Here is a 23219-nt window from a genome sequence, read left to right on the forward strand (position 1 = left end):
GTCACAGTGCAGGTGAGCACTGTGCCGTGATGTGTGGATAATACATATATTAGAAAACCTTGGTGCCTGACTCAACATTCAGTGCAGCGCTTACAGGAGACGGACACTTGAGTTAAAGCCGTTGCCTCCAGATTTTAGAGGCAGTTCATACCCTCCACCCCCTCGGCCTGCCATGATGGGACTTCAGTTGCCTGAGCTTGGACCAGCTCAGGTCAGACTCAGGTACTTCTCTCTGAATGACCTCGGACACTGGTAACTAAAGATGACTCACTGCAGCAGCCAGCACTTCTGAATGGAAATTAAAGGGTCAGTTCACTCAAATACCGAGCCGTATTGTCCTGCCCAAGTGGTGTACAGACACTTTGATTTTTAGTCTTCAAGTAGGATTTTATTGGTTTGAAACGGTGGAAAAAATATAGGGAGATGTTCAAGTTTATCCACAATTTCTGGCAAATGTATTGAAATGTTGAGATATTAGGACGGATGAATATAGAGCTCTGATTTGAGTGAACCGACCAAAACAGTTTGGTTTATAAGACGTGAAGCCTAATGTATCAAACTCCTTTGTTCATGTGTAAATAACGTGGCTTTGAATTAACAAGTTATTGCTGAGATGAGAATCTGAGTGAGAGAGCCTGTTTAACACACTGTATAACCAACCACCTGGAATATTTAACCTGCACATGTCAACTTCTGTACAGGTGTTCTGAGATCTGCAGACTAAACCTTTCCCATCAGATCTCCTCTCTGCCGAGAGGCTGAACTGTTGTGCACACGATGCTTCTAACGTTAGACTTCTACAGTATGAGCTCTGTAAATAAATGTATTTTCCAAATGTTGACGTGCACGTGTTGAGACTGGAAAAGTGGGACAGACGAGCTTCCATTCAGCTGTTTATTAATTAGAAACACAAGAAACATAAAAAGACCAAACTCAGCACTCTTCACCTGCCCATGACCCCCACCAGCCAATCACAGTCATTCAATACATCCAGAAATTAATAATCTGATTTTCTAAATGAAAACCACTCACTAGGTACGTGAAGTTAAACAGTGCTCGGCCCGCCCAAGCCTGATATGTAACATTGGTTTCATCTAGAACGCTGTGTGAAAACTGCTTTATCACCGGCTCTCCTGAGACGCTGTGGAGCTACATGCTGTGTAAGTAATAGACTAAGGCATGCTTCTGCTGCTGGTTCTTTGGATCTTCCAGGGTTGTGCCTCACATCAGACCAGGTTGCAAACTAATGTGAAGGTAGCAGCTGCAGAAAGTCTCTCATGCAGAGTGAACGGATCCTGACGACCTCCCCAAAGCTTTGGGAGAGAAACAAAAATGTCTCTACAGCCGTTACTTTTCAGTTTTCAGAAACCGATCACACTGTAAATTGAATAACATACTGATGTAGATGACAGACTAAATGTTTTTATTTTAATTACTAATAAAATTGAATAATAATAAAAGGCAAAACAGCATGGACATACCCCTGAGATGTCTGAGTGACATACTACTGTGAAACGCATTAAAAAAGAAGAAATGTACGGGCATGGTTTAGTGGTTAGCAATTTAAAAACCGCTCCTCATAGGATCCCAATATTTTAGCAGTTTACAGGCAAACACGTTAAAATTCAGAAATTTGACTTAAAAGATTTCATTTTCCCGAGTGCATCTTCTGGGATTTCTCCCCCCCAGGAGAGCTGTGGTTCCTCTCAGAGAGTTACAAACACACCAGTCCAAACAAATAAAAGCAAAGACCTTCATGGAGCTACTGTCTGTAACCTCAACAGCTCATCACAATAAACCCACAATCCATCCTCAAAGCAGGATGTCTCTGAATAATCCAAATAAAAAGCCTCCTACTGTGAAGCTTCTGCAGTACACTTGAACTCATTAAAGGGTCCTGGCCCTCAGCTTTTTTCTTTTTTTTGTCGTTTTACTTCTTTTTCGTCTACAGCAGCCTACACAGTGCTGTGAAGCGTGAGCTTACGTCTCCTATTAGAGACGTTACATGAGGTGATTCTGGTGTTACCTCTATAATTATCACAGCTACGTCAACAACTTTGTGATTCTTTTGTTTCCTCTTTGAGTGGCTCCTCCCTGCTACACGTGCACACACCCGCATTCAACATGCATCCACGCAAACAAACACACTCATGCAGGTCTTCCTGATGGCAGGAGCCACCCTCCGTGCCTCCCTGCTGTGTCGACCTGCCGGCTTCGCTCACAGTTTGGCTGCCCTGAGGTTGATGTGAGGTTTGACCAGAGGGAACAGAGGCAGACTCCTCTTGAACTCCGTCATGTCCTGAATCACTGTGGGCTGCAAAGAAGAAAAAGATCAGAGGGAGGCTGACAAATGTAAAGACCCCTCTACAAATCAAGTTCAACATAGCTGGACTTTGTATAAGTTAGCTGGCTCAACCTATCACAGCGTAATGGATATGAACGTCTGAGAGTGGGTTGAACGTTCTTATTTAACCCAGGCTTCTTCTGTATGCCTTCACATAACTGGGGCTTTTAACACATCGTTTTCAAAACAAAATGAACCAATTAGGAGCTGCCTACTTTGGTCACATGAACAGATCATAGAAAATTATAAGAGCATAGAATTATGAAAGTCAAATGTAACACACACACACTGCACATGAGCCAAAAAAGCAGGATGGTGTGTGTGACACTGAAGAAATTACACATAAACTCACTTTAAAGGTTTGATTCACAAACATATTTTTAAGGTTTTTGAGTTGAGTGACAGGTTCATTATTTGTTGTTTTGTTTGTATGAGAAACAGGCCTCCCATTCCAGTCAGTTATTGGTTAGACGTATTGGGATATCCTGGTTATTGTCACCGTTTCAGGTCCTTTGGGTTTTCACCTTCACCGTTTCACATTTAAGCTGCGCATTTATAGTAATGTTAAAATCTGACTGAATATCAGCAGCTGGGGAATCTGTCAGGTTTACAAATAAAAATAAAAGTTTGATCCTTACCTGTGGCAGGGAAGGAGCAGGAGCCAGGTTGACATCATTCTGAGCGGGGAACTCTCCCACTACTGGACCTGATGTACACACAGACAGGTCAGACTGTCAGTGAGCGACCTCAGTGGGTGTCTAAATGAAGCCCATGTTATCATCTTGTGTCTACAGATACTCACAGGTGTCCATCTCCCTGGACAGCACGTGCACCGACACTTTGTGTCTCTTTGGGGCTTCGACCGTCAGTCGCTCCTGGATAGACAGACAGACAGGTGAGGATGATACATGGAGGTTGTCAGGGAACATCATCACCAGAAACTATTCCCTCCATTAATGGAATGACTCATCACTTTTGGGAAAGAGCTTTGCTACCACAGAAAAGAAACCCAGCACAGACAGGATGGCTGTGTGTGTTTCCCCACTGAGTGTGTGATCAGTTGTGACAGCCCTGTGGAGATTTAGCGACACAGTCGGGCTTCATCTCCGACTCTGGATGGAGGATTATATTAGACTGAACATTTGGCTCATCTGCAGTCAGACGGCGTCAACTGTGGCAACCAGAAATTAAATAATAAAAAAAGAAAAAGAAAAGACGCAGCTTGTGCGATTGCTGCTGATATGACATTAGAAATGCATTAGGTTTATTCTGCATGGGGGCTGTAATGGTTTCTGCAGGGCTCCGATAATGCCAATTCTTTCTGGGGCCAGGTGTCCTTGGGCTCTTTATCCCCCCGAAACAAGCCGGCTGGCTGTCATTATTGCCGCTGATATGCTGTGAGCGTCCTGTGTCAGTGTCACCTCCACAGCTATGAATAGAAGCAGGAGGCTGGATGAGATGAAAGCTAGGAGGGCAGAATGAATGCAGCGGATCTGTGTATGTGTGGACACACAAACAGAGTAGGTGGTGCTGAGAGCAATTTTTATCCTTATTTTACACCATAATTTTCTTGTTAGATAAGATAACCTCACAAATTCAGATTTGTCTGACATTTATCATTTCAGCGCTGCAACATGCGGGGTCGAGTATATCCAGTTTTACTAGAAACACTGCAAGTTCCTGCCACTTGAGGCATCTCAATCCCCCATACAGTCCCATGTTAAAAAAGCCCGTTGAGAACAGGATGGGTAGGGTGAATTTTTTCATGACACTTTCTTGATCAAGGCTTACAGTGAGTGACAGGTATGCTGATCGAGGAACTGCAGATAGAAGCTCCTTGATCTGAAGTGATCCTCATCTGTGTTTGTGCTTTTGAGCTTTTGGTCTGCAGTGAGGTACGGCCCATCCAAGAAGTCGAGGTCTAATATTTTATTAGCATGTTGCAATTTAGAGATCCAAGTCTGCGTGATGCACTCATACAGTGCACAAATGCTTCCAGCTAAACAAGCCTGCTAGAATTAGCCATAACATAGGCTCCTACGAAAGTGGTCACTTATGGCTCCCCCCCCCCCCCAAAAAATGTCAGCAGCCAAATTGCTAAAGTTCAAAATGTTCAAGTCTATCTTTTACATATAGTCTTTGATTATGAGTTTCCATAGTTACCATTGTCTTGTGCTGTTAAACGTCTACGAAACGTATTCCAGTGAAGAGGCATCATGAGACATAAAGCTGTACTACTCAGAGGTGTGGACTCGAGTCACATGACTTGGACTCGAGTCAGACTCGAGTCATTAATTTTATGACTTTAGACTTGACTTGAAAAAATGTTCTAAGACTTGTGACTTGACTTGGACTTTTACACCAATGACTTGGGACTTGAATTGGACTTGAACCGGTTTACTTGAAAAGACTTGATATTTTACCCCAAATACAAAATTTAACATGCATATTATATAGAGATTGAAAATGTGACGTCATTCACGGGTAGAACCGCAAAGGATTCTGGGAACTCGTGGCAAGCGGTACTAGCGCACGCAGGCTTTCAATTGAAATCAGTTATACAGCGATAAAAAGAAACACAAAAATGTCAAGAAGCTGTTGTATCATTAACTGCAATAGCCGGTCGCATGACAGCCACGGGAAGCCGACGGGTAAAGAGATCGGTTGTTATCGGATTACGTCGTTGAAGAGAAATTGTTCATGTTTCCGAAGTAACAAAGACGCGACTGGATTGCAGCCATTCAAAGATCAAATATAACGTCCCAGAACACTCCAGCTCACAGGTTAGTCTGCTCCAAGCATTTACACAAAGGTCAGTCTGCTGTTGTAGTTAATGCGTCATTTTCATAACATAATTGGTGATATAGGTTACAAGCAAGTCTGGCGCTGAACAGAAATGGTCGCGCTATGCTCCTTTGTTTATTGTGCATAAATAGTGAATTGTCCTGACACAATATTGCGTTTCGCTTCTGTTATTATGGTACATTGACAAAAACATATACTTTTATTCACAGGGTAAAACAGGGTTTTTGTATCACTAATTGCCCAGTACGATTACAGCATACAGTATTATTGTCACTGCTACATTTCTGTGATGCTACCAGAAATTATTTCCACTACTAATTAATTACCGTTGAGCTCAAAGGTCCTATTAATAAACGGTTAACGAATGTGTATTTATGAAGACAATTTGTGAGACTGGTAAACTTATGATACGTACGATGGTCTTTCGTTCTACACGGTGCATTTCAAGGTCCTGCACCCATCCGTCGGTAAACTGTACCTGGGCTTGTTGCAGTGACCTGAAGTTACTAAACTTCATGAGTGTGTGCACTCACTCCAAGAACCGTATGATTATAAATATGCATATAAATATGCTACGATGAGATAGCTGACTTCATCTAACTAGCAAATGTTGTCCAGGCTACGTTGGTGATACAGTTTTTTTTAATGTGTATGATATTTTTGTCATGCGATTTTAAAGCTGGTCCTACAAGCGCATCCAAGAATAACATGCAGCTTATCTCAGAACTGTCGGTGAAAATTATTCTTGGAGCTAGGTTTAATTGAGCTGCATTTTAAAGAGGTGCAATTTCACAATTTGTGTATATTTTCTAAGTTCACTATTTTGTCATGTGTTGAGAAAAACACAGATTTTAAAATTACATGGTCTAATATTTACATTTAGCATATAACTGCAACATGCTTTTTTTCGTTTTTGTTTTTTTTTAAAGACTCGAAAGGACTTGAAATTCAAAGTTTCAGACTTGTGACTTGACTCGGACTTTTACACCAGTGACTTGAGACTCGACTCTGACTTGCCTGACATTACTTGAGACTTGACTTGAGACTTGAGGATAAAGACTTGAGACTTACTTGAGACTTGCAAAACAATGACTTGGTCCCACCTCTGGTACTACTTACTCTGTAAAACTCCATTATGTTTTCTTTTGTCAGAGTCTTCAGATACGCCACTTCAATGTTGTCTGCAAAACAGCAGGAAAAATTATTTAGTAAATTATTTAGAAACTTTTTAAAGAGTGCAGCCAGCATCCTAAATACTGCAGCACCAAACCAAAAATTCAAGAGTGACCCATCACGGTGAAAGTCAGCTACTTGTGTCAGTTATTACTACAGCACTTGGATGTTTAAAATTGAGTTCAGTCTTTTGCCTGTGCAACATATTGATATCAAACATAATGAAACTCAAATGAGCAACTTTTGATGATTACATTTCACTGGAAACATGAAACTAACAGCCACTCTTCTGCGCTTCCATGAAGCAGACCTTGTGTAAGCTCTTATTCATAAATTGTGTTGCATGTTTCTCTGAGCTCTTGGTATTAAGCCTGTTAGCATGTTCTCCCGACACCCCCGTCTCCTCTAACACAGCTAGTATCACCACTCCCTTGGCAGCACTACAGTGTTGCCGTCACTCGGGGCTTTAGGCAGATTACTAGTGAATCAGGCCCATTACAATCCATTACACTCAGCAGAGTGCTGGATGGGAGAGGTGTGCTGTGGCTGCAGATTATTTCAGGCTTTAATCGATCTCAGGTTGTGCTTGTCGAAGTAACATCCCACTCACCTCGGGGAGTGTCTGAAATATACTGAAATATAAGAACTTGTACTTAAACACTTAGGCAAGCAATCAGGAAAAACCCATTTGGCCTGCAAACTAAACATAATTAAGAGTTATTCAGGAGGTGAAGAGGACTGCTGGGAAGCCTCACCTCTATCAAAATTGTACTGCTGAGAGATGATCTCTCCCCAGTATTTAGCACACTCAGCAGACAGCTTCTTCGGTTTGTCCAGGCGGCGGATGGCCAGGGCTTGGATGTGTTTCTGGAAGGCTTCCTCGCTCATCTCCTCCACAGCTTTCTCCATAGTACACAGGAAGGCTTCCACTCGGCTCTCCAGGTAGTGGGGCGCCTTCTCCGACTGGATGAGGAAGTAGAGACCCTGCACTCCGTTAGCCCGACGTGGCCCACTATGCACGCTGTAGCCTTTTAGGGGATTAAGAGAAAAAGTATGTAAGAGCTTAGGAAATGGAGTCACAGTGCAGAAAAACTACATTTATATTATCATTAATAATAATACGCATGCACACAAAAACACGAATAAGGATGAGTACAATAGGTCTACTTTTTTATTGCTTTTTATAACTCTCATTACAGTGATACTTAAGATGTGGTTAAGAGGTGCAACCCATTCATTCTCAAAGTTAATAAACATTCCCACAGCTGACAGCACTTTGCAAGTTTCATTGCACTGTAATTCTCAATAAAATGCATAAATATTAAAAGGAATAAAACATCTAATTTAGCAAACTTAATACAGCTGCCACATTTTTTCTGTCTGTATAAACACTCCATCTCTGGAAAATGGTACCCATGTTATATAATGGCAATATTGCCTTATTGTCTGTGTTTTGCAGCCTCACCCAGCTGTTCTTTGGTTCTCAGTGTACTATAGCAGGGCTCAGAGATGATCTGAGCGAACAGCTCCAGCAGCATGTTGTCGTGTGTACTCTGCATGTCTATTTGGTAGTAGATATCGATGCCACAATCATTGTGCACCTCGTTCTTTTGCTGGTAAACATACCAGCCACCTGCAATCATGAAAAACAGAAGCACATCCACAGTGAGAGAGGAAGAAAGAAAAGGGCCGGGTTGCTTCATGTGGCCTTTAACCCCATGTACTCACCTTGTTTTTGTACTTGTGCAGTTATATGTAATATTAAAAAGACTAAAAACAGGAAAGAGAAAGACTAGATGTAAAAATATGAGCACCTGTAATTCTTCTGGCTTTGCTTTTTGGTCTGTGAAGGTTCAACAGGACCTCACTGAGATACGCTGAGAACTAAACTTGGCATGTGAGTGAGCAAAACCATCTGAAGTCATTTAAAGCACAATCCTTTTCATTAACCCAAAATCCACTGACTCATGAACTCTGATAAGCTTAGAAATGAATTTCACCAGCTGTGCTGTACAACTTAATACAATCCATCCCTGCACACTTAATCAGGTCTTTCAGTGCTGCATTAGAAACTTGCACAAGCAATTCCTACAAAAAGCACATGAGCTGTTTCATTGTAGTTTTACAGCTGAACTTCAGTACATTGCTTGAGCCATAGATAAGTACTGTACAGTAAAACCAGCACAGTTCAGATAGAGGACAGGGGACACTTCAATAAGACAGAAACAGCCCGTTGAATGCCAACAGCAATAACTCTAGTTTGTTTAAATCCACTGTGATCAAGTCTGCTCTGAATGCAGGACGAGTGCAGGCTGAGTAATGCAGGTGTCTTTATGCACATGCTGACTGAGCACTCTGGACCTGACACTCCCTGTCAAAAGTTCTACTCAGCAGCGCTAGTGTAACTCACTGGGTTGAGCAGGCAACCCATATGCGCAAGGTTAAGAGTGCCCCCCAGAGGGAATGTGAAAACTCCAAACAGAATATGTGTATATTTAGCTGTTTTCTAGTCTTAGTCCATCAGTGTAAAAGTGACAGCTGTCTGAATTTTAAACAATGTGCTATCTTTGCTTATCTGCATTTAAATTACACAGTACCACTACCAGTGATGGATGTCTGACTGGCCACATTTATGACAACTTTCTGTTTGAAGCCTGTATGTCCTCTTGCTCTGCGTCTTAATGGCAGTCTGGAGCCCAGCCTGGAAAGTCCCTCAGAGAGACACAGGATTTCTCCAGGTGGCCTCGCACAGCTCTGCTTTTCGCCTCCACATCATTCAGCTTTCCTAATGTGATCTGAAAGGCAGTGCAGGTTTGCCTGTGTGTGTTCATTGTCTGAGCTGCTGACAGTGAGGTGTGTATGTATTGTAGCCAATGACGTCCATTTCCACTCAGTGACCATTATGTTCCTTTGAGGTAAATGTGGGATGCTGAATTCAATCAGGTCTTTTCTCAACAAACGCATGATGGTGCCACTGATGACGAGGGCGAGAGCGTTGGACAAAAACCCATCTGCACGGTCGCCGTGGAGACAGTCATGACTGGCAGATGAAGATTTAGAGAGCTTAACCTGTGTGTGTGTGCGTGTGTGTGTGTGTGTGTGTGTGTCTGTGTTCGTGTGTGTGGTTTGGAGGAGTAGAGAGGACCTACCGTCTGGAACCTGCACCTGTCTGTAGCGAATCAGCTGGCTCGGGAGGAGAGGCTTTGTGTGAGCATGCTCAGTGAGCGTGTCCTCCACCATTTGCATCATGCCAAGAGCAGACTAGAGGAGTGACAGATGGAAATGAAATTCAAACATTTCAGTCCACAAACTCTTGAGTAACACCAGCTGAACTCTCAGAAAAACATTTTGTAGAGATCTAAGAATTTAAAATTTTTCTATGTACATTACTTAGAATAACCCAACTGGCTCTGTCCAAACTGGACCCATTTATACAACCAATTTCCAGTGATGGCAGATGTATATAACATTGATTTTTCCATGACCACCCCCGAACCAGTCAGTACTGTAGTTCGATGATGATCATTAGTCGAAGGGATCATTGGTCTATTTTATGAGTCTAATTCTCCCTCCAGCAGACTGTGACACTGTCATTACATGATAATGTTGGAGCTGTATAACAAAAAGTGCAACTGGATCACAGGATCTTATATGAGACAAAAATCCTCTGAGATATGAACAGAGGACCAAATAAATGTTGCGAAGGCATAAAAAGTGTAGTTTGTCCCACAGAGACAAATTCTTACACATCACTAAAGCAGGCATGAAAGGAAAGCTGCATTATTACAAACGTAGACGCCACAGATTTAGGAAACTTTTAACTTTAAACTGGTAGTAAAATAATAAAGTAGTGACTCCAAACACCAACTAACCTCCTTGGTGATGTTGCCATGAAGAAGGACTTTGATATGTAACCGCGACAACAGCTGAGGTATGAAGATGTTAAGGCGTGGGGGAGTTACATCTGCAATACAGATCACAGGCAAAAGCAATCAATCAAAGAGTAATTTTCCAAAGCTGGTAACAGACTGATTAAAAGAATGACTGCTGAGTGTGGTGACAGTTGGACAGTCTTCCTGCCACTAAGAAATCAGCACATCACATTTCATGGTGGTAAAAATCATACTTAAAGATTCAGTTACATGTGCATAAAAGTTTAAGCAACTGGTGGATGGGCTAAATCAGCACACAAACACTGATTATTTGCCTGTAGCAGCACCAACACAGCAGGAAGCAGGAGACTCGCAGCGTCTCAGAGATTCCAGACAGAGGAGGACGGCGGGCTAAAGGGACTGATAACAAAAACGAGCTGTGCTAATTGGAGGCCCAGGTGACTGAGCTCCAGGTCCTGACCCAGCAGGTTAATTGAGTCTCGTGTGAATCTGAGGATACTCTGTGTAAGCTCTGTGGTTAAAAATATAACAAGCTGCCCTGCAGGCTCCAGACTGGCACTGTGCACGGGAAAGACTGCAGCTAGGGAAGCAACTGCTAGAGGACAGCTTCAGCATTTAAAGGAGAAAAACTGAAAAGAAAAGACCCAAGGTGAGAGGAGAGGCCTCTACTGTGTGCAGAAACCTGAAAACTTCAGTGATAGTTTTACATTTTTCACTGCAGCTATTATGTTAACCTCATGCAATTAATTCAAGCCTCACTTTTCATTTCCTCAGCTCTGGCCTGAAGTAAAGCTTAGCTATGTGTTTATTCTGTGTTTTAATTAACTCTGTTTGGTCCACAGATGAAAAAGCAGCCAGTAAGCATTCCTGCTGAGACAGAAGAGAAACATTAAGAGTCTCACCATCTAGAGCCTCTCTGAGCTCATCTTTGGTCCAAACAACCTCGGTCATTAGAAGATGGAGGTAGTACATAGCATGATAGTTAGGCCTCTCAGCTCTGAAGTTATTCAAAGACCTCATGTACTGCAGAAAGAAAGAAGGCAGGCAGAATCAGATCACCATTAAAACTGAGACTGGAAGCTAAACTATTACTGAGTCAGTGAGTCTGAACTTACAGCTTCCTTGATGATGTCAAAGCGCTTCTCGTCTATCTCAAAAGTGGCCATCTTCTCGATGATCTTCTTCAGCAGGATGTGCTGTTTGTCACTGTAGCCTTTAACAGACAGCTGCAGCACACAGTGACAGGAGACAGGCGGCACATCATCACAAACAAAAGGATACATTAAGCTTATTAGCATAACAGTTAACATTTGTTGTTATGAAGGTTTTGCATTCATTTGCTACCATGAATACATGAATGTGTTCTCCATTTAATTCAATCGTGGGCTGGCCAAACTATTGTGAAGAAAATCTTTCCAGATTAGACCGACTCCTCATGGTGAAGAATAATCTGAATCTCTAGAGACTCAAAAACAAAAAGAATGTCAATGTTCTGCCTGAGTTCACTGCACGTGCTTGGGCATAAATGAATTTTCCTGCATCACGCACACCTAATGGCCCTTCAGGATTCAGCATAACCTCCCAGGGCTTCGCTGTCACTTTCATCCCACAGCTCACCTCACCTTGTGGCCAAGCCCCTGCAGTGACACTTGTTAAAAGTAATCTCTCCAAACATCGTTAACCTTGACAAACGGCCAGCATCCACACTAACACTGCTGACTCAGATCAATTACTTGCAGCCCATCACACAGCTATACAGCCCTCTGTAAGGACACACCACAGTCATGAATTCACAGGTGAGAAGGGAGCTAATGTCTGGCCACAGACGCGGTCAGATTGGAAGGTTAAAGTCGCCCATCAACCCAGGCCTGCCTGAGCCATTGTAGCCCCGTCTGAGGATAATAAAGGGAAGAGAGCATGAGGTCGGAGACGGGAAGGGGTTATGAATACTTACATGCATTCCATAGGCGGTATTTTGGAGTTCATAGTTCAAGCCAGCTAGCTCGGCTGCATATGCATACTCGTTGAGGGAGTCCTTGAGGAGCTCCAGGTATAAATATGCCATGTTACAATGCAATGGGTCCACGTACGCAAACGGGCTGTAGAGAAAATGCCACACAAAGCATACAAATAAAGCTGCATGAGCTGATGCAAACTGCAACTACTGTATAGCATGTTTCACAATTTATGAACATATAATTAATTGTAGCTATCAGGAGTGTAACAGTGGAATTACTTATAGACTAATACTGTCTAATTTCAGCAGGGATTGGCTGTAAAATGTTGGAAAATATGGCTAAAAGCTGATCTAAGCTAATCCAACCTATCCTCTGAGGTGGCAAAAGTACAACAGTACAACTCTATTTGCTGTTGCCTAAATTTTAGATGGGGGGCTTTGCCTCTACACCAAACAGATAAATGAGTATAGCCAAGGGCTAAAGTGGGATTCAGCTCTTGGGGTAACCCTAAAATTGGCTGTAGTGGGGCAGTGTGGGGAAAAGAAATGCTTGCACCAAATATAAGCGGATATCAAACAAGCAATCATGCCAGATTTCCCACCACTAGGTTTCAAATGTCTAATTAGCATTATCACCTTGAATTACTTTGATGTCTGCTACCCCTGATGTAAACTAACATTCACTATTAACACCACAGCCACTCTGGACCAGTCCAACACAGTGCATTACTGTAATCGTCACCACAGCACCGCAAACTGACCAGTGTAGCCTGCACCTAGTTGTTGAGTACTTTCATCAAACCAGTAACCAGTATGTTTTGCGACATATTTCACAATACGAAAAAAATATAACTTCAACACTTCATGTATAGATTAAACATCTGTAAAACAAAACAAAATCTCTCTTCTTCCTCGCTTTCTTCTTTACTTCCTATGCCTTTCTCCACATCTAAAGTTATCTATCAGTATCTTCTCTCTCTGGGAAATAGAACAGCTGTACATGCACAATTATTAGAGGCTTTTTGCATATTTCATCTCTTCATGTGTAACAAGCACTGGCACTGGTTATTATTCCATTTAGGTTTGAATTGGATTCATATCAGCTACAGGGGTTGCTGACTTACAAACCCGATAACACTCATGCATAATTCGATATTTATTTTTGCACTTTGTTATCTGATTACTTTAAAACTTATTATGCACTGTTGTAGCAGCAGTACATTTATGATTTCTTATTATTGAGTTAATCTTAAGAGTCACAATTTACTTGGTAAGAATTTGTGTCCACACTCCAGCTGCAGAACAAATCCTCTATATTTACTACTCACCTGAAGAACTCAAAGTTCAGGCAAGCCTTGGGGAGGAAGAATTTGTCATCCTGCTTGAACCACACCTTGCTCATAGCAGTGTCCTGGAAGAAATGAAAACCAAACTTAATTTCATATTCATGGGAAGTCTTAACAAAGTAAAGCATTGAAATGCAAGCAGAAGGTAAACTGTACAAGCAGACGACGCTCATTTAATCACAGAAATCTAACAGTGCTACTTTGATAGGTCTCTTAGCAACAAACAACAAAAGCCATACTAACTTTTATTCAGTTGTTCCAACAGAGATGGGAAATGTAAGCTTTTATTAGCTGCTTAGTTCCTCTGATCCTGACACAACAACAACTAATGCTTGATGTCTAAATCACAATACCACATTTCCATATGAAAGCATAAGAGACTTAAGAAGAAGCAGGTAAGCAGGGACCGTCCAACGCAGTCAGACAATGAAAAGTGACAACACTTTGATGGAGCTGTGCAGAGAAAACGCTTGCCTTGATTAAAGTGGGAACTGACGGAGAGTCTTTCTCAAGAGGGTAGATCTCGAAGTTGGTAGGGATGAACTCATTTTTCATTGGCAATTTGAATTTGCCGTTGAGGTCTGCATTTGCCCATTTCTACAACAGAAAAAGATAAACAATCAGAGCCTTATATAACTGATGTAGTGGTTATACGCTGATTACACAGCAGAAAAACTGGACACAATCATTCACCTTGATGGTCTCCTCAGAGATGGCCTCCTGTTTGTACTGCGTGCCGTACCACTCTTCTGTTATGTCTGTTTGTCCTTCAAATGATTTTGACACAACTATAACTCTGGAAAAGTAAGAAGACAACAGGTCACATTATAGATCTATACAAAAAGCCCTCTGTGCTACTTAGTGCCTGTTAGCTTCACAAGATGTGAGTGCTTTTCCATTTCGATCATGTTTCAGGTGGTGCACAGCCATTGACACATCGTTTGGCTGGAGCTGTCAGAGTGCAGGTTTTTCCTAAGTTTGAACATTTATCCCATCAGTATGTTTTAGTTAAACAAAGTTCAAGGACTCAGTGTAAAAGGAAATGGTGTTTCTCTGTAAGTTCTCTTGTAGCTGGAATGAGATGGATAAATAAAGAAGCATTCGTTCATTAATTTAAAGCAGTTTTGGCAAAAGCCCAGAATTAAATGGCTACTTCAGTAAAGGAAGAGACTGGCATGCAAACTGTCAGGGTCAACCAATGACTGCATGCTGTCGTCTCCTTAATACACATTAAGAAATGGACCGGTTACAAGTCTGGACTTTGCTTGGCACAGCAGCTGCAACCCAGTAAATGAATTAAAGCTACACCAGGCCCACTTTTATTTCAGTCCAGTTATCCAAGTGGGACTGCAGCTGTAAAGTTTAGCTTAAAGTTTATCTCACCATGTGCCCACATCTTCCTCTGAGAGGTACTTCATACTTGGTAACAGAAAAAGCAAGGTGAGCCTGACTACACATCACCAAGTCACACTGACCTGACGTGTTCTGGTCTCAGCTTATCCAGCACCATCTCGATTAGATCTGGCTTGAAGTCTTCCAAGAAGTACTCTGCTGATAGAACTTCTTCAAGAGGGTAGTGCTGCAACACCCAAAGAAACTTGTTAGCACTGTACTGCTTGAAAACAGAAATCTTCAATTCTGAAATTTTTCTAAAGACCTCCATAAATCGAATCTTCAGTTTCAACTGGACACCTGATAAATTGGCTGTTGGACCTACCTGTAGTAAACCTGCTATTTTGGAAGTGTAGTCACGAGGGCGCTCCTTGTCTTTAAACCTGAAAGCAACTTTTTTTAAATCCTGCAGAGAGAGGCAGAACGGTTGATGGTATAACAGCTGAAGTAACAAAACATACAATTGTTACATTCAGTTTGAACTATGTACCCTTAATAGAACTCAATCAATAATCCATCTATATTCTATTCTAATTTTTATGACTTTTTAAACTAGTTTTTACAGTGAGGAATAGAAAATAAGTTTATACTGCCCTCCAGAAACAGTATTACTGAACTGACAACATAAATCACCTTGTACTCGTTAAACACCCACTCTTGAGGCCCTTCAGAACGGAGTTTCTGGATGTACTGGAACATGTGGAAGATTATGTCCTCAATGTTCACTGCAATGACACACAGATCATGCCCCAAGATTTAATATTCACGTATTTCTTGTTGCTTTATTTCTTTTACTTGTGCATAGTGAGGAATGATCATAATCACATGCAAAACACACAAACTAGATACAATACATGTAAAGTAGTGGGATGCATGACTTACAGAGGCCCTCCTCAGTCAAGTCCATCTTGATGTTGAAGAACATGAATCCTCTGGCTCCCTCTTTGTGTCCTCCAAGGATTGTGTCCACCCAGCCTTAGAAAGTAATTACCGTTACAATTTAGTAATGTGTTTCTTTTATTTTTATGATGACAGAAACCATTACTGTGAATGTTTCTGTACTAAAAGAAAATTAACTTCTATCCCAATCACTAAATTAGAGGCACACCGCTCTGCTGGGTAATGTTGTGTTACATTTTATGGTCGCAAAACACATAATTAAGTAACCTCTGAGGCAATAAACAACACTGAGTCAATTATATATTTTAGGATATGGTTTTACTATGTGTATCTCTTTCTCCTTATAATATTTGTCACCAGCTTGCAGTCTGCTACCTTTAGATTTTAGCTCAGAAAACAAACTTCCAGGTCCTTCATGACCAATCAGATGTCCCAGATAACGTCCTGGCTTCGATTTGTAGTACTTCTGTAGATCTGGGATGGGGAAAGTCACATAAAGTTTCCTAATGTCTTTGACAGGAACCACTTTGTAGAATTTCTGTAATAAACAGAAGCGTGTGTGATTCCCACAGTAACATGATAAAAAACGTTGACAGTCATTTTGCAATGCAAAAAAATGTAAAGGAGTGATAGGTAAGCAGCTCACTTTAAGGTGTTCTTCTTGTAAAGGGTGTTCAGGGAATTCTGGAATAGGCACATTCTTGTTTTCCACTTCTCCAAATAACTTAACCACCATGGCCGTCAACTCATCCAACGACTCTGTCAGCAAAGGGTTAAAAAAAAGCAGTAAGGATGTGCTGTTCAAAGAAAAGCTTTAAGGATGTCAGCACTCATCATAATTACCCACAGTGCCCTGGTCCTTGGCTGGTAAGCAAGCTAGTAAATATATAAAACATGTTGTGATGCTACTAAGAATCTGTAAAATCTTATTTAAAATAAAATTAAAACTTAAAATGTATTATTTTTATTTATTATATTGTCCAAAAGCAATTTTGAGTCATATTTACTATTCGTTTAAAGTGTTTTAAGAATTTTTAAAAGAGTTGTTTCTGGCAGTAAATTACATTACGCCGTTTCTTAGTAGGTTTTAATACTAATCACCGTTACTCTACCGAGTGGAGGCAACAACATTTTTAACTCATTTACCATTTATCAATTCATTGGTTAGTATGGTAGGCATTAAGAAGCCAGGACCTCACCCATAACAACATCCTCTTTAATAGTATCCAGTTACTCGCTGCATAGGTTGGGTGTAACCATCACCCATGTGAGCAATGACATCTTACCTCTTCCTAACACACACAGTCCCATGAGGTTGGATGAGTAATACGTGGAGTGGAACTTCAGGAGCTCCTGACGGATATCAATCCCCTCTTTAAATGGTCTTGTCTCTAGTGTCATTTTATTACCTATAAGAAAAAGTTATCCCTTTTATTAAGCACACACATTTTCCAATTGTACAGTTAACTAATGATCATTTTCTGTTGTTATAGTTTTTCAAAGAGTCTAAATGAAATTGCCAGCAAACAAATATTTGTGTTAAATTCTTCAAAGTTGTAGTAAAAATTGCTTATTAACTACAAGCTAAAGCGTATGTAAATAAACTTGATTACAGTCTACATGTAGCACTGTATTTGTTAACACAGACACCATCAAAGCAGCAGTCAGAAGAAGCTTATGTTAGTCTGCTGAGTGCACTGCTTTCAGGTCTGTTTGATCCTCTCCTGTTCTTAATGGGAATACAGACGGTATAATTCAAGACTGCCATCAGGTGGCTATTTTGAGCTCACAGCTGCTCTGAGTATACGTCACTTTAATCTGGGATGACTTTAACAGAATAAACTCTTTTCTCAAAAAAACTTGACTAATGGCATGTTCATGTTTTTAAAACCAAAGCCATTAAGAAGTCTTTCTGGGCTAAAACAGCTGTCTCATAATAAGTAGGCTGCATGAATGTAAACCTCATTTAATCAAATATTAGCCTGCTCCAGTAATTTCTCTGACCCCTTAACATTAACATATGTGACTGGATTCTGCTCTAGATTAGTAGTCTAATACAAAATCTAAAACACATCATATCGACCCTATGAAGGGAATCCTTGCTTAAATATTCTGTGCAGGGCGGTTTTGCTCTCCAGTCAAAATATTCTGCTATAACAACTGAAATGTGATGCACTAAGCAGTTTCTACCTGTTCCAAATTTACTGAAAGGGTGTTTTGGGTTGCCAGTGGCCTTTTCCAACTGAAACAGCCTCCAGGTATCATTCTTCAGGTTCTTCTCGTACTCAGAGTCCACAGCGTTCACCTCGCGGTCCTTGCAGCTCTCGTCAAACAATGGGCACAGAAAGAACTGGGCAAACCTACAAAGGTCAGAAGTTGCTGTTATCAAGGAGTACATTTCAGCATGTAGAAAAACCACAGGGTGTGATAATAGTTATGACCTAGCCGGTGGCTCAGTATTGTAAAATGCATAATCTTGTTTATTTTAAATAAAGATTATACACTACAAACATAGAGGGAGAAATTCAAATAAAAAGCAGTCTGCCATGATTACAAAAAATTAGGCACACAGATATTATGAAAAGAGATAAGAGAATAAGGCTAACTAATCGACACATATGATCCTTTCATTTTCCAGAAAGGAATCATCATCAATAATTCAGATCACTCCTCACAGTTCTTTCCTACCACTGAAGCCCAGGTGGCCTTCACGATTCAGTGGTGGAAGGGAACAATTAGCCTATGCGACAGAAACAGATGCTTGCTAGAACCATCATTCATTTCTAATTAGGTAAGCCTACACTGTAGGTTAATTTCCGACCACCAGAACGTCCTTTCCAAACCTTGAGTCCCAAGGGCTATACTTTATACTGATAACTAGATATTTAGACACCTCCCATAATTTGAAAAACACAGGTAACTATCAGTGCTATCCCTCAGCCTTTAAGTAGACACACCTGTGGTATCACTTTACAAATCCTGTGTTGCCTTATTCTCAAGTTATCACATTCAGATGATTTTCAGAAAAATTATTTTGTCACTGAGATTCAAACTCATCTGAGATTTTTAGTAGATGCAGCTATGGTACCAATTTGAAAATCCTAAGTGACTTTCTTCTTGAGTTATCGCATTCACAAGATTTTTTAGAAAACTTGACCTTGACATTGAGGCTGAGGTAACTCAGATTCAAATTACTCTGAGATTTTTAGTAGATTCATCTGAGATTGATACCTACAGTATCAATTTAAAACACCTACATCGCCTCGTTCTCAAGTTATCACATTCACAAATGTAGATGTCCACGGCACTCACCCCCCTGTCCGGCATTGCAACAACATAATACCCCATCAGCTTTTTACAGCTAAGGGGTGAAAAGGCAACCTAAACACAAACAACCCTGAGCTTTTAATAGTGCATTCTCTATCACTTTGAAGTTTCTGCCAAAATTAATACTATCAAATGAACATCAAAGTACCTATCTAATGCTCCTTTCAAGTGCTCATGGGAAACATCAAAGTAATAGTTGGTATGTTCTCTGCTGGTGAAGGCATTGGAACTGCCTGCGTGCTCACTGAGGAACTGGCTGTACTCGTTCTCCTTGGGGTACTTCTCTGTTCCCAGGAACAGCATGTGTTCACAAAAGTGTGCCAGCCCTGAGATGTTTGGTGGGTCAGACAGAGAACCTGCAAATTAAGAGAAATTCCCAGAGAAATGTAGTTAATGGTGCTGCTTCTCTTTGATCAGAGAAATTTGTTCAATGCAACAGTTGTGACTTTTAAAGTTTGCCAGGTGAGAAAAACAGATCTGTAACGGCACCAGAACAGGAGGATTTATAAGCAATGAGATGCACGCTGGTAAGCTGTTCATCATTTTCAATTAAACACAGAAACTATTTCACACGAATTCACATTCTTCACGCACTCAAAGTATCTGTCTAATGCAACACTAGAACTGCCAAGGAGGTTATTTTTGACCCCTAATCCCATCCCGCCATCTAATATTGATGAATTTTCCTAAATCTGGTTTATTCATTAGACAGTGAATTTTGCAGCAAAGGAATAAAAAAAGTAAAAAAAATAAACAAAACAAGACTTGTACCACAGAACTGCTGAGGGAGTCATTTCAATCCCATAGAAATCAATGTAAAACATTTCTAGCATAGCTGGTTGCTTCGCAGCATGTATTGTTTACAAACATTTTGATATGAAGACTGCTATAACACGACCAAGCACTAGCTAGATGTGATCAACTGATAAATATATAGGAGACTGTGGTTTGATAAAAGAATAAGTACTGCAGAGCTGAATGGCTCAGAGATGGTATGTTGAGCCACAGCAGATCAGAGATGATCAGACAGTTTTATTGCAAAATGAGATCAATGGCTTAGTGAGCTATGTCAGGCAGTTTTCTGCATTCACCAAACTTGCTCTCTTTTCACCACAATAACTTATGCTGAACCTGCTGAACATAATCTGGTCAGTGGCAGGTTATGTTCCAAATTTCTTTTTTGCAGGCATACAGATCATTTTGTGCAAAAGAAGAGTCATAAAACCTGAAGCACAAAACACAAAGCCCTGCTCAACAGAGAAAGATGATAATCAGTCAAGAAACCAGTTATCTTGAACTGGAGTTTTAGGGAAGTTAAACCTGGAGTTAAACCAGCTAAGCCAAAGAAAGCCTGACTGTGTTGAGCTTTGCCCTCGGGGCAGACTATGAGACCAGACGAGTGAATTGGACAGGTTTCTGGCTGTGCTGAGCGGCTGAACTAAAAGTGTAGTGTCCTATTTCAAGCAAATAACGAATGAAAACTGGAGGAGAACAAGTGATTCAGACAGTCTCAGATCTGAGGAGAGGCCCTGCAGACTGAGGCAGAGCTGTGAGGCTGAAGGTTTGGTGAAATGGAGGAGATGATGATGTATTCAATTCAATTCAATTTTATTTATATAGCGCCAAATCACAACAAAAGTCGCCTCAATTATAAACTTCTTAAAATGTGTTTCTTATTTGCTTTAGCAAAGTGTGAGGGCAGTTTTAAAATGTAGCCAATGACTGATTCAATCTGCTCCACAGTGCTTTTTATACCTTCTTTACTTTAGGCAAATACCACAGGTATTCACTGGTAACTTTTCCATAATGCTCCTCATCTGTTATTATTAAAGTTACTGCATTACATGTGGTGTTGTTTGTACCTGCTGTTTACTAGTATCTGAAACTAGAACTGAACTATGTTACATTTACACACTGTAATGAAATAAGGTTTCCAAACTGGTAGGGACTCACTGTTTGAGAAGTGCAGTTTGCAGATTTAAGTATGAGCATATAATAATATACTTGCTATTATAAACAGAAATACCAGATAATACAAAAAAAATACCCATCCAAAGCTTAAAGGAAGTTTGGCAACTGAGCATCTCTATGAATGGAATTATCCTGTTCGGCAAAGCACAGTTAGAGTATGATGGGGAAAATTTCTTCCTTTTCCATTTGTTTTCCAGATGTTCTTTGTGTAGAAAGCAACATAAAAAAAGGAAGTCATGATCACCTGGCAGGACAACAGCAATGAATGCCTAATTACCTATATGGACATCCAAAGCAGCTGAAGATTTGTCTGTGGTCGGGTCACTGATGAGCATTGCCTTCAGGCCATTGGTAAACTCCAGGCCCCTGTACTCCCGCTTGTCCTCAGGTGAGCGAATGACATCACTAACTACCCTCCTCACAACCTGGCCGGTCATTCTGAGTGACAAGGATGACACCAGCCTGCAAGCAAAGAAAACCAACTCTTGGAGTTTATTATATTCTGATTTAACGTGACATAATGGCCAAAGGGGATTTTAGTACTAAACATGCCTCGAAATGCTGGCATACTACACTGTGGAAGCACATTATCAGCCAACTCTTTCCTATTATTTTTTCAAGTAGTAGTCCTCGCGGACTTCCGTGTGCCTCTCAGTTTATTGAATAGAAATTATTTACTTTGCCGTCCAGCTAACCGCAATAATATGATCAAGGTCTAACACCTGTAGTGCTTTATAAAACGTGAACTGAAGCACAGTCTTTCTATACAGCCTACAAAGTAATTTAAAAAGCAGTTATTATATTATCATGGCTCCCCGGGTGTAGATGCTACTTAAAAAAAAATCTAAGTACAGTAATTGAAACAGCAAAAACAGGTAAAGGCAGTCAAGACGAGGGGAAAAAATCCCGTAGGAAGATGAAGACAACTGTCCGGCTGAACAAGAAAAACAACACACCTGCCAGCGATTAGCTACAGTAACTGACTAGGGGACATTAATTAATTCAACAAAGAAACTTTATTTTATCGTATTAAAGACAAAAGCTTCAGAAAGGTTCGCAATGTTGAAAAGTGTAATTGTTAATGTGAGCTTCTAGCCTCCACATAAGGTAGGCACGGCTAACAGTATCGCTTTAGCGAGGTTAGCTGGCTAACGGCACGAGCTGCTAGGATTAGTTTGGTGTAAAAAAAAAAAAAAAAACCAACCCGCTTATTTTTAAATAAAAGTAACAATTATTATCTGATAGGGCTTACCTAACAGTTCGGTTAAAACAGAAGAGGTAGCCTGCTGACTCTTGTTGACTGGCGCTTTTGGTAAATACACCTATACACACTTTGAAGCCTGAGACAGTATGAAAACAGTTTTGAACTGTTTGGATTTATGCATATAGAAAACGAAACCTTAATGTCTGTAGCGTCATCGTTTAACAGACGCAAGCAATCGATAGCAGAAGAGCGAGCGCCTCACTAGGGCAGGATGTCACATTTCTGTAAATGTGTCTTCAGTAAATTCTGACACTTACATCCTGGTATAGTTGAAGGTGAAACAGACGGGAAGCATCAGATCCTACAGAGTAGTAGTTCATAATATTGCGCACTGTCAGTGAATCTGACATCGATTACACTGCCGGGGTGAGGAGTTCAGCGTTTTGTATGGGTGAAAATGAAAAGTTGCGGAAAAATAACGGGAAAACAAACAAACAAACAACCACTCTCTTTTCAGTGATTGTGAGCTCATGTGCGCACAACTTTGTTTGTGTTTATATGCATGCTTGTGCACATACAGAAAGGCACACCAGCAGGCACAAACAAATAGCCGAGAACAGAACTCAGGTGGCCCATTTTCTGTAACCCGTTAAGGTTAATACATAATGAGCACTGTTACTTTGTTTTTTTAAACATAATAATAATAATAATAATAATAATAATTATGTTTAATGTTCCGGGATTTTGGAATCATTCTTATCTGTGATCACGCAATCGCTTTGCAGCTGGCTGGTCCCTCTAACATCATATCCAAGTTCATCAGATACTACAGCAGTCCAGGAATCCCGGTGCACGAGTTCCTGAAATACCACAATAGCGATAATAATAGCTATCCTTTCCCCCAAAT

The 23219-nt window shown here is 40.7% G+C and overlaps 1 protein-coding gene across 2 annotated transcripts; it reads right to left on the reverse strand.

The window, feature by feature from the left end:
- Positions 1–880: 880 nt before the first annotated feature.
- LOC113034568 (insulin-degrading enzyme-like) lies at positions 881–22836 on the reverse strand. 2 transcript variants are annotated; one of them, XM_026189223.1, is made up of 25 exons: positions 22630–22836; positions 21386–21570; positions 19286–19493; positions 18001–18170; positions 17097–17219; positions 16457–16569; positions 16186–16348; positions 15793–15885; positions 15544–15635; positions 15236–15316; positions 14994–15097; positions 14212–14314; positions 13993–14115; positions 13501–13583; positions 12170–12314; positions 11331–11441; positions 11118–11238; positions 10195–10286; positions 9472–9583; positions 7788–7955; positions 7078–7350; positions 6269–6330; positions 3147–3219; positions 2983–3050; positions 881–2314 (listed from the first exon to the last, which is right to left on the reverse strand). In XM_026189223.1, the coding sequence occupies exons 1-25, from the start codon at positions 22665–22667 to the stop codon at positions 2219–2221; spliced, it is 3000 nt and encodes a 999-aa protein (XP_026045008.1). In that variant the 5' UTR covers positions 22668–22836; the 3' UTR covers positions 881–2218. The 2 variants fall into 2 exon arrangements, with proteins under 2 accessions (XP_026045008.1, XP_026045009.1); XM_026189224.1 differs by lacking the exon at positions 22630–22836 and adding an exon at positions 22361–22481.
- Between the last annotated feature and the right edge of the window lie 383 nt (positions 22837–23219).

Source organism: Astatotilapia calliptera, chromosome 13 (genome assembly GCF_900246225.1).
Source record: "Astatotilapia calliptera chromosome 13, fAstCal1.2, whole genome shotgun sequence".
NCBI lineage: Eukaryota > Metazoa > Chordata > Actinopteri > Cichliformes > Cichlidae > Astatotilapia > Astatotilapia calliptera.

Coding starts and splice junctions, on each gene's coding strand:
- LOC113034568 (XM_026189223.1), bottom strand. CDS start 22,667: ATGCTTCCCGTCTGTTTCACCTTCAACTATACCAGGAT. Junction 15,317..15,543: donor GGGTGTTTAACGAGTACAAG/GTGATTTATGTT, acceptor CTCTCTCTGCAG/GATTTAAAAAAAGTTGCTTT. Junction 7,351..7,787: donor GAGAACCAAAGAACAGCTGG/GTGAGGCTGCAA, acceptor ATCCCCTAAAAG/GCTACAGCGTGCATAGTGGG.